Raw genomic sequence first — 12,522 nt, forward strand, 5'->3', positions numbered from 1 at the left:
AATCATGTAACATTCAAAGTCTTGATTAGTGAAAGACGAAAATATATGGTCATTCCTTCTTAGTTGGGGGGAATGGTCATTCCTTGTAAAGTAGAATGAATTAATGCCTGTTAGATTTTCTAATATAATTTCTTTAGTTATGATTATTATCAAGTTTCTTTTATTTCACGTCAGTTTAATTTTAATTTATTATCAATTTTATTAACTAAATGATGAAAAAATATTAAATATTCAATTTACTTCAAGGGGATCACTTTTTTCCTTTTTTTTAATCACCAATGATATGAGGAAAGAAAAAATAAATTCAAATTACTACTACAATAGGGCAAAGTTATGAATGGGAGACATCACATCTCATTGTACTTCAAACCTTAGTTAAAATAAAATAAAATAAAAAAATCATCAAACAATACACAAAACTGTGAGACACACAACACATAAACAAACAAAATGAATGCCGTTGTTGGAGCCCTTCTATATTTGGTTCTGGTCACAGCCATTTATTTTTGTATATGACCAAGGCCCTTATACAGCTAGTGTTCGTTTGGACGATATAGTGCTGCAAAACGCATTCGGTGATTTCATACAATCTCAGGCCCACTGATATTCTAAATATTTGGGCTGCTAAACTCATACACGATCAACCTGGGCCAAGGGATAAATGATGATAAGCAAAACTGAAAAAATAAAATAAAAAAGAAAGTATATTTTGGGTCCTCAATAAAAATTATAGAATTCATTTTAATCCCTTAGAAAAAAATTAAATTTATGATTTCTCTAAAATTCAAAATAGATCCAGTTAGATGAAATCATAATCCCTTTAAAATTCAAAGAAGACTCGTGTTAATCCATCAAAAGGTAGTAATATGAGTGTATTTTGAATTTTAGATGGATTACGAATTGACTTTTTTTTCTAAGAGATTAAATTAGGCACCATAATATTTGTTGAGGACCCAAAAAAATATTTTACTCAAAAATAAAAATCCAGATTCTACTCGTGATTGATATAATAATCGGATCCGACTTCTTGGTTCGACCAAAATATAAATGAAATACTACAAAGATAAGATGATAAAAGAATATATTAAATAGTTGAAAATTGATAGAAACCGGTCTGAATTTTATTTTATTTTATTTATTTTCAATAATCAAAAATATTTTTTGAGCTAAATTAAAGGCCTAATATCCCTACCAAAAAAAAATGGCCTAATATAAATTACAAAAGTATATTATTTGTTAAAATTAAAATAAAAAAGGTTCGTTTTTTCTACCGTTACTGCAGATAAGTTATCTGCAGTAAGCCCAATACGACGTCATTTTGGGTGGATATCATGGTGTTTTTGAAATTTTAATTTATTTCAGGGTTATAATATTTTTTATATTTATAATTTTTTAATATTTCAATACCAAAACGATGTCGTTTTGGGAATAAATACAGATAACTTTTTTTTTTTTGGTACATTGCCAGGAGGTATCCCCATTCAACCTTCTCCGGGCACCATGTCCTCGGGGTACGGCCCGTTTGGGCTAGCCCTTCATTGTAACAGTGGTGCACTAAGCTTCGCAACCGGAGAAAGGACGAGACTAATCCCCCAACCGAAGATTTTTTGGCTTATCCTCTGGCCCCCAAAGATTTTCCAAGAAACTGCTTGAGGCAGGGTTTGATCCCTGCACCAAGCAATCCCTTTGGAGCTCAGCTGCCAACTGAGCTACCCTTGGGGGTTAAATACAGATAACTTATCTGCATTAACTGCAGAAACATTTTTTCCAATAAAAAAACAATAATTCAACTAACATTTATTGTATTATTTTTTCAGTTATATCATATAAAAGTGTGAAAATGTTTATTCTTTTTTTGCAGAATAAAAAAACTTATGTCACACTCACATTTAAATAAGTGAGTCTCGTTATAAAGAGAAGAGAGAGAAAAGATTAATAAGACTTATTCACTTTTATGTGAGTGTGACAAAAAAAAAATTGCAGTGAAAACAGAAATATTAAACCTATAAAAATAATTTTTTTCCTTTTTAAATAAAGGAGTATCTACTATCTCAACATTGAGAATATACTCGTAAGTCAATACTTTCACCAATTCAATAATTACTATTAATAGAATCAGTCGATTAAGGCTGCGTTTGTATAGACTTTTTAATAAAGTCCTTTTTATCACTTCTTTGTTTTAAAAGTACTTTCTATAAAAGTTACAGCTATTTAGATTTTTAAAAAAATATTTGATTTTTAAAAAAAATATTTGACTTTTGACTTCTGCTTTTTTTAAAAGTTAAAATTTTAACTTTTGAAAAAAGTAAGTTTTTAGCTTTTTTATGACTTCTGTTTTTTTCCTGAGTATAAAGTTCTTAATTAGGGGGAAAGAGTTCATTTCCCCTATGCATAATAGGACTAAGCAATTCCTTTGCTTGTTTTTATTTGTTTCGAATAACATGAACTTTCTCAACTTTAGTCGAACACAATGGAGAATATTTTTTGATGTTTCTAGTTTAATTAATTATAGGGAGTACGAATCTTCAAAACGCATACTTTCGGGTTCTTCCAATAATACACTCAATCAATGTTTTTTTTTTTTTTTGGCACGTAAATCATTCCACCAATGAAACTTCAACAGTTGAGGTTAGAGATCTTGCAAATTTGTCTTCATAGCCTACATTTAAACAAATAATTTTTAATTTTTTTTCCCTTCTGTCTACAAACATAAAAAATAATAATATGCTGGTCCAACTAAAACCAAGTATGGATCTCACAGTAGTTAATATTTTTGAACAACCCATAACCAACATATTTCTTATTTAATTAATATCTTAAATGAATCATGAAAATCGTGCTAACAAACGCGCATCTATTATATATTATATTACATAATACCCACGATCAAAGGGTTCCTTTTTATTATTACACGTACCCCGTTCCCACCTGTTCTCATTTATTAATATATTAATTTTTAATTATTAAATCAATTCGCACCGTACTTAATTATGCTATTGAAAGAATACTTTAAATTTTAAAGAATCAAAGCTTATCTGTAACTTAAATATCTCTATTTGACCAATATTTAATTACCTAGTAACCATCAGAAATATGAACAGCGCATGGAAAACAGGAAAATTTTCCCACGGATTTAATGGTGCGTATATGCTGGACGTGGAAAGCTTATAAGGATAGTAAGTAACCTTTCTGGTTTCAAGTCACAACTAACGCGTTTGATCCTTCACCAACCATTAGAAAAGCGATCAAACCTCACCCTCTCTTTTCTCTCTCTCTCTCTCACACACACTCGAATCTTCTCCTATTTAGTTTTCATTTATACAAAAAAAAAAAAAAAAAAGACAGTATCCTAGGATGCCAATTTTTTGTGGTGTATAATAGCTCAAACACAAGAAACAAGCCATAATATGGAGAAACTGATCCTAGAAGAAAACCAAAACCAAAACCAAATTTCAAAGGCAAAGTCATCATCATCATGTGTTTTGGACAATAGTAAATTGTGGGATTGTGGCAGCACACTCTATGACTCATTCGAGCTCAACTCCTTCAAACGCCAACTTGACTCAGCTATAGCTAATTGTCCCAGAACCCTTTCAATGTCTCATTTACCTGAACGTCGATTCCCACTTCAGCCGTTGCCAGAGCAACAACCACCAACTTCATCTATCATATCCAAAAAGCCCTTCAAGATCTCACGCTCCCTTCAGAAATTCCTTCGCTCATTTTTCAAGTCTTCCAGCAATAAATCCACAATCTCTAGCACCAACAACAACACAGCACTACTACAAGTTTCCAAAGTGCCAGACAAAAACTCCAAAGAGCGTTTCTACGTGCTTTATGATAAGTCTGGACCGGTTCTCTCCACCATCCCCGAGGTTCCAGAATTTGAGATCGGTGCACTTTCGCCGGAAATCTCTTCCTTGGTCAGAAGGTCAGCTTCGGAGCGGTTCACCGCCACCGCAATCGGTATTTCGTGCACTTAGGAGAAATGGCTCTAGTTTTCTAGATGTTAATTAATTTATTATTGTAAATTAACTTTGTTAGAGTCGTAACGTATCAATTAGACTATGTAAATTAGCGTGTGTAAGATTTTAGTTTTAAGTACATAGTTCTGATGCAATTTTATTTTTTTTTGTTTAATGTTTCAACTTTGAATCATTGATCGCTTAGGAATCTGCAACCTTATGTGCCATTAATAAAAATAATGTAAGGTTAGCTTGACTTTTCAACTCGCCCATGTGCAGTAATGTTTTTTTTTTTTTTTAATTTTGCAAATAAATTTTATTTTTAAAGTTCTAATAACAAACTGTCAAAAAATTTAATCTAAAGAGGATTATATTTCAGACAAAGGAAACTTTATGGACATTTTGTGATGTTACTAAAATGAGAAGGAATCGAAAGAACATTTTGAACAAATACTATATATAGTTGTAGATTGTATCAATCTAGGTTTGGCATCGATTCGGAGATGTCTGCGTTTACTTTAATTAGATGGATTCACATCGAGGTTGAATGTTAAGTCCTTTCCTTCCCACGATCATGGTGGATCCATCGCTGACCAATGAACAAAGTCGTAGATCAAATACAACGAATTAGAGTCTCATGAGTCATGAGTCAAGAAGGGTTAAAACATTATCTATACCAATCTAATTTTTGACAGTTTCGATGTAACATTGATTGTGGAAGTTCGATCCTTTTGAAAATTTTATGCATTGGGAAGTTCGATACCAAACAAATACAACAAACTCGTAGATCACCCTTTTTTCCCCTCTCTTATGTATTGGGATGCTCGCATTTCCAATGCAAGACTCAACAAAAATAGCATGGGCTATACATTTTCCCATTTTGAAAAAAATATATAAAATATTATTTATTTTGAAAATTTTATAATATTTTAATTCAAAATGTAAGGGGAGAGAAAATATAATATTTAAATAGATAATTAAATACAACAATTAAGAAAAAAAATTAAATTTAATCCTTTTTCCTTCTAAATTAAATAATAATGTATTATAATTAAACTTATTGGATAATGTATTAACATAAGATTAAATAATAATGTAAACAAAATTACACATAAAAATAAACTTTAAGGCACCGATAAAGAGAGTAATATATATACCCAATGGGTGCAGCTCAGTTGGTAACTTGGCGCTGAGTTAGTGGGATTGGATATGTGTTCGATTCCCGCTGAATGTATTCTTGGGGAGGGGGCTGAACCTTTAGCCATCACTATTCCCCCGCACTCCGGATTAGTCCCATAGCCGGCTCAAAGAGTCGAAGCTCGTGGAGATACCGGAGGGAGTCAACTCGTCTCAAAGAGATAATTAGGGTTGGGTAACTCCAAAAAAAAAAAGTTATATATATAAAGTTAACAATTTTGGAGGAATTTTTCACTTCAGTATAAAATTTAAAAATCTTACTTAATTTATATCTTAACCGTTGATCATTCATTTAATTATTATAGTTTATTGAGTTATACAAATTAATTAATTATTAATTTTAAATAACTGACAATCATTGGATAGACGAAAATGAACAATTGAGATAAAAAATAAGGCTCCTAAATTTTATATAGGAGTAAAAAAATAGTTTCCCACTTTTCAAATATCTCATATAATTTTTAAAAACATATCAAAATTAGATATGTATCTTGGTACAGGCATGGCGCCTTTACTGGTGGGGTTCACATTAAATACGAAGATGTGAAGGAATGGGGCCTTTACTAATGGGCATCACGTTAAATACGAAGATTGGAATGGGACCTTTTTCTGATGGGGTTCACATTAAATAGGAAGATTGGACACAGAAAGCAAATAATACTACATGTTCATTTTATGAAATAAAAGGGTAGGTCCGTGAAGTACTTCGGTGGGGCATAATCATAACCGACTGTAGGTTCGTTTATTAATTCAGTGGCAATGCCTGCCTCTCCTCTGTTGCGAACTTTGAACGGCTTCGAGCGCATGTGGGCCATAAAAAATTTTCCATTTACATAAATTTTGAAATTGAATATAAGATTACATGTTTATGAGATCTAATTTCCTTTTTTTTTTCCCACTCAAATGATGGTAGTCCCGTGAATGAGGTCAGCTATACTATTACCCGTTTGTTCTTATCTCATTTTACTACTATTTCTATTATGAATTATCATTAAATTAAAAGAGGAAATGAGTGAAAGATTACAGGTGTTGATCTAATTTTAATTGGTTAATAATAAAAATTAATTTAAATTGGTGATAAATATAACCGATTCTGATTTAATTATATTTTTTATGTTAATTTTTTTGAAGAAAACAAGTATTTTCCTTTGTCATCCATGACAATAAAACATAAATAAAAATAAACTCCAACAAACATCGTGAACAATTTGAATTGAATGGTTTAAATAAGACATGTACGCGAAAAAAGTATCTAATATTATTCTAAATAATTTTGGCTAATGTTCATCAAAACGATGTTGTCTTGGGTTGAAAAATTAAAAAATTAGAATGATAAAGATTATTATAACCCTAAAATAAATTAAAATTGCAAACACACCATGATTTTTGCCCCAAAATGATGTCATTTCAGTGAATATTAAACAAAGTTATCTAAAGTAACTTTAGAAAAAATGAAATATATATATAAATATATATATATATATATATATATGGGAAAAATATTTCTCTAGTCACCGGAGATAAAGTTATCTCCAGTGAGCTCAAAACAACGTCGTTTTGAGATTATAAGATTAAAAAATTATAATGATAAAGACTGACTGATATAACCCTGCAATATATTATAACTATAAAAATACCTTGATTTCTGTCCCAAAATGACGTCTTTTTGAGCTCATTAGAGATAACTTTATCTCCGATGACTGGAGAAATCCTTTACCCTATATATATATATATATGACTTATTGTTTCTCAAGCTACTTGAGATAATTTTATCTCCAATTACTAAATCATAACCGTACGAAGATAGATCAATGGTGATAAAGGAACAGAAAAAAAAAGAATCATAATTATTCAAACAATTAATATAAGAAAATAAATAAACAAAACGACGTAGTTTTGGGGTGAGAGGAAATAAATATATCTCAAGCAGCTTGAGAAATATTTTTCTCATATATATATATGGGTTCGCTTTTTCTACAGTCAATGTAGATAAGTTATCTACAATGAGCCCAAAACGACATCGTTTTTGGGCGAAAATCAAAGGGGGCGTTTGGTTGAGGAGAAATATTTTGAATACTAGGGAAATGGTTGGAAAGTGAGTTTGATAGGAAAGTTAAAAAAAAGTTGTTTGGTTGGGTCAAATATTACCAGGCAAATTGATAAAAATTTTAAAAATCAATGTTTGGTTGAGGATAAAATATTGATGGGTAAAAGGGATATAATTACAAATATAACCCCATAATAAAAGTGAAACGTGTTTGGTGTAAACCAAAACTAGCCGTTCGATCTAGTTTGAGGATGCTGGAACTCTCATTATTTGTGACACGCACTCACGCTCTCCTTCCTCTCTTTCTCCTTCTGTCTCTGCAACTCTCGGTGGTGGAGAAACCCTAATCACCTGCAAAACGTGCTCGTTACATTCTCGAACCTCACTGTTCTCGTGAGTTTCCACCACCGCTCGGAAGATAAGTGCTTTCCAGGAATTCGATTTTCTTGGATTTTTCAACTCTGAAATTTGAAGATTTGTGAATCAAGTTGTCGTCGACTCCTACTAATTTCTGAGGCCTGTAATCATTGCTGTAAGTTAGGGTTTCCAATTTCCATGTTGATTTGCAGAACCTCATTTGGTGAATGAATTTTGTAATTGTTATTGTTTCTGGGTGAATTTTCAAGTTTCAAACTTATTTGTATTTGTTGGCCATAGTCATATGTACTTGGGGCCTTATTAATTTTTATAGAATGTTTATTGTTTCTTGTTTACTTTTTACAGAAGTTTTTGCAGTTTCTGTATTTGCTGGCCATAATCATTTGCTGACCATAATCATATGCAGTTTCTATTTACTCGAGGGTATCATGGTCTGATGCCATTTGCCCTATCCTCCATTTCTCTGGCTATGTTTAAAATACCACATGCAATTTGTCTTTCCTAACAGTGAATTTCCCTTGCTTTCTACTACAAAATGTTGAAAGCTATGCAAATCTAATAGATGGGGAAATTGAAAGAAACCTTCTACCAAAGATTGGTGTTTAACTTTGCCACTTTCAATTGCATAGGCATCTTTTAAAATACCCCCAACCAAACACCACCCAAGGTATTTTTGCAATTATAATTTATTTCAGGGTTATAATAGTCTTTCTTATTATAATTTTTAATTTTTTATTCAAAACGACGTCGTTTAGGGTGTGCATGACAACCATTCTATTCCCGAGCACTGTTTCTGAAAAGACTCAATTATTTTCTATTTCTGTGCCTTGGAACAGTTTCTGAGAAAAAAATGTGTTTGATAACATGTTCCATATTTATTCCGAAAATGAGAATTGTGTTTGATAACACAACAAATAATATAATAAAAAATAATTCCTATTAAATATAAAAAAATTTCGGATCAACTCTTTCCTTTCCATATTGTGTGGTTGTGGTGGTGGCAGTGACGGTACGGTAGTGGTGGTGGCAGTGACATGGTGAAGATAGTGGTGGTGGTTGTGACGGCAGTGGCTGCGACGATGGCAGTGATAATGGTGACAACGACGGTGGTAGTGGTGGGGATGGTGGTGGTGGAGGTGACGGCAGTGGCAGCGACAATGGTGGTGGATATGGTGGTTGGTGGCGGCAACAATGGTAGTAGTGACATGGTGGTGGTGGTTGTGAAGGCATCATGGTGGTGGTGGCAGTGGCTGCGGCGGCGGCGGTGGTGGTGGCGATGGCTTGGTGATGGTAGTGGTGGTGTTGGTGTAATGGTGGCGATGATGGTGGTGATGACAGTAATGGCTGTGACGATGGTGGTGGTGGTTGGTGGAGGCGGCGACGACAGTGGTGAAGACGATAGTGGTTGCGGCAATGGTAGTGGTGGTTGGTGACAGTGGTGGTGATGGTAGTGGTGGTAGTGATGGCGATTGGAGTGGTGGCACTGGCGTGTGATGGCGATGGTGGCGGTGACGGTAATGGTTGCGATGATGGTGGTGGAGGTTAATAGCGGTGATGGTGGTAGTGGTGGTGGCGGTGGCATGGTGGTAGCGATGGGTGGAGGTGGTGGTAATGGTGGTGGTGACATCGTGGTGGTGAGGGGTGGTGACAGCGTCACTAGTGGTACGATGGCGGCGGCGACGATGGTGGCGACAGTAATGTCGAGATGGTGGTGGTGGTGATGATGATAGTAGAGGTGGAGAGTGATTGAGAGAGATAAGTGTTTCTCATTTTGAGCCCGAGAACAAAAAAATAGAAATTTTTTTATTCTTTTTTCTGTTCCCAGCACAAAAATTAAACTGGTTCATCCCGGGAAAAAAAATAAACCGGTTTTACCAAACGAGTTTCCTATCCATTTCTGTTCCCGGGAACAGAAATTAAAAAAGAATTGATTCCGCGAAGGTTGTCATGCGCATCCTTAGAGAGTGAATGTAGATAACTTATCTATATTCACTGTAAAAATATTAAAACATATATATATATATATATATATATATATATATATATATATGAAAAAGTGTATGTCCTTTTAAATGACACAAACTTATGTTATTTTAATAGAGAGACAGACACAAAGAGGTAGGACTCACACCTTTAATTTTTTTGTCTTTTTTCAGTGGGACCCATACCTCTTTGTGTCTATATCTCTTTTAAAATGATCTAATTTTGTGTCCTTTAGAAGGACACACACTTTTTCCACAGATATATATATGGCTTATCATTTCTCAAGCTGCCGAAGATAAAGTTATCTTCGACTACTAAATCATAACCGTACAAATATGGATCAATGGTGATAAATGAAGAGAGAGAAAAAGGAATCAAAACCATTCAAAGGTGAATCAATTAATATAAGGAAATAAATAAACAAAACGACGCAGTTTTGGGGTGGCCGGAGATAAACTTATCTCAAGTTGCCGGAGAAATATTTTTCCCATATATATATATGAGAAAAATATTTCTCGACCAAGCAGCTTGAGATATATTTATCTCCGGTCATCCCAAAACTACGTCGTTTTGTTTATTTATTTCCTTATATTAATTGATTTACCTTTAAATGATTGTGATTCCCTTTTTTTCTATTTTCCTTTATCACCAACGATCTATCTTTGTGCGGTTATAATTTAGTAGCCGGAGATAAAGTTATCTCAAGCAACTTGAGAAACAATAAGCCCTATATATATGTGTGTGTGTGTGTGCAATGGCGGATCCAGAAAATTAATGAAGGGTAGGCACTCAATAAGTTCAAGTACATATAGATCTGGGTTAGTTCAAGTACATATAGATCTAGGTCTAGTCTTGAGTGCTACTTGCGAGCAGCTGCCGGCTGGCTGGGTCTGGTTTAGATCTAGATCTATACAGATTGCGCCTCAACTGGATCAATGATTGAGGAAGAAGCAAATGTTCCAACTTCCAATAACGGAGATTGAGATTTGAGAGGAGATAATTCAGTATGTAGATGCAAACAATGTGTCTGGAATAGAGCTCTCTGTTATTAGGTTTGGATAATGAAGGTGGAGGAGAAAAAAAACTCACGGGAAAATAAAATAAAATGAGGGAAATTAAAGGGGTAGGATATCGTAACAACCAACTAGGGTTACTACCAATATTACTACCAATCAATTTTACCGTTAGACCGATTATGTTGATCAAAGATTATATTTATTTTCATCTTTGTATGGCCATGATCTCCATATTTAATGTAAAAACATTAAATATGGAAAATTATATCCATACAAAGGTGAAAATAAATATAAAGTATTAAATATGGAGAATCATAATCATACAAAAATAAAAATAAATATAACCGTTGGATTAATATAATTAATCTAACAGTGAAATTGATTGGTAGTAAAGTAACCCTAATTGGTTGTTACAATATCATACCCCAAAATTAAATTGAAAAAATTTGAATTTTAAGTGCAGGGTATTTTTGTATTTTTACATCATATTTTAAGGGTGGGCACTTGCCCCCCTTCTCTGATACCTAGATCTGCCTCTCTGTGTGTGTGGGATATACCAATGTAAAAGTAAGAATAGTAAATCTTATATTCAATTTTAATCGTTTATTTTCGTTCATCAAACTATTGTTATTAATTAATTATCAATTCTCAATAAATTATAACATTTAGATATACAAAATCAACAGTTAAGATTGAAAGTGAGATTTATTGCTCTTACACCGGTGTAAAAAGGTTATCCCAAATTAAATTGATGATATGTATTTTTTTTATGCATGATTCGTATATTTTTGAAAGCATCAAAATGAATATTTTCTAAAAATTTAAGGAAAAATTCTATAATTTGGTTCAAAATTATGTAGCCTCATATTTTTCCAGTCATTTATTTCTTTTATGATTTTTTTCATTCAATTTCACCTTTAACGCTGTGAAATATTAGAGTTATTTGCCCATCTTGCCCAAATGAACAAGTAAAAAACACAATTACACAGAAGAGGTAAATAATTAAAATAAAATAACAAGAGAATAAGTGTTAGAAAAAATGAACCATATGAGATTTTTTGGTACTATTCCTTTACATCAATTGTAAAAATAAACATAAAACTTGATGGGAGAAATAATATGGAACTAACAAGCAAATGTTGGTATATGTACATTACAAATAAAAGGTATTATGTTCAAGATTCGCTAAAATTTGTTGTCAAAAGGAAATAGTTTTAATGTCTCGTGGTGAAAAAATAAGAATTGAGATGAATATCATAATATTTTTTTACACCCTTGCGATGTACTTAAATTAGGATTAGATAGTGTAAAGTTTTTTATTTTTGTTTTTGTGAAATGTAAATAGATTTGCTAACGTGTGCTTTATTTATATTGTTTTAGCCTTCTATTTTTAAAATATTAATTTTAATCTATTAAAAAAATAAATATACATGATTAAAATAAAATAAAAAAATTAAACAAGTTGGTAATAATTGTTTTTTTTTTTTGATACCAACAGTAATTATCTATTCGAAGCAAGTAAGCTCCTTCAGTGTAGGGGAGAAAAATTTAAAGTTTACTTGCCAAAATAAAATAATTTCACTTAAAATTTGTACGTAGAAATTTGTTTACATACATAAATTTTACACTTTGTTGCGCACGGTTTATAGTATATAACTTAAGGCAAAAAAATTAATTTATTATTTTTTTAATAAAAAAGTATGAATAAGTAGTCATTTTGAAATTAATTACGAAAATATAGCAGTCAAACACGTCTTTATGGGGCGTGACCGGTTGGAGAGAGACACGCCCAATGTTGGGTGTGACCTAAGCGTGACTCACGCCCACATGGGGCGTGACCAAGTTGGAGAGAGACACGCCCAATGTTGGGCGTGACCGAGGAGAGAGACACGCCCAATGTTGGGCATGACCGAGGAGAGAGACACGTCCAATGTTG

At 32.7% G+C, this 12,522-nt stretch overlaps 1 protein-coding gene across 1 annotated transcript; it reads left to right on the forward strand.

Moving 5' to 3' along the window:
* The first annotated feature begins 3,216 nt into the window (after positions 1-3,216).
* On the forward strand, positions 3,217-4,188 carry LOC133316431 (uncharacterized). Its single transcript, XM_061518179.1, has one exon. The coding sequence runs from the start codon at positions 3,408-3,410 to the stop codon at positions 3,981-3,983; it is 576 nt and encodes a 191-aa protein (XP_061374163.1). The 5' UTR covers positions 3,217-3,407; the 3' UTR covers positions 3,984-4,188.
* The last annotated feature ends 8,334 nt before the right edge of the window (positions 4,189-12,522 follow it).

Source organism: Gastrolobium bilobum, unplaced genomic scaffold (genome assembly GCF_033153095.1).
Source record: "Gastrolobium bilobum isolate Gb01-03AN ecotype WA unplaced genomic scaffold, APGP_CSIRO_Gbil_v1 utg19495, whole genome shotgun sequence".
Classification (NCBI taxonomy): domain Eukaryota; kingdom Viridiplantae; phylum Streptophyta; class Magnoliopsida; order Fabales; family Fabaceae; genus Gastrolobium; species Gastrolobium bilobum.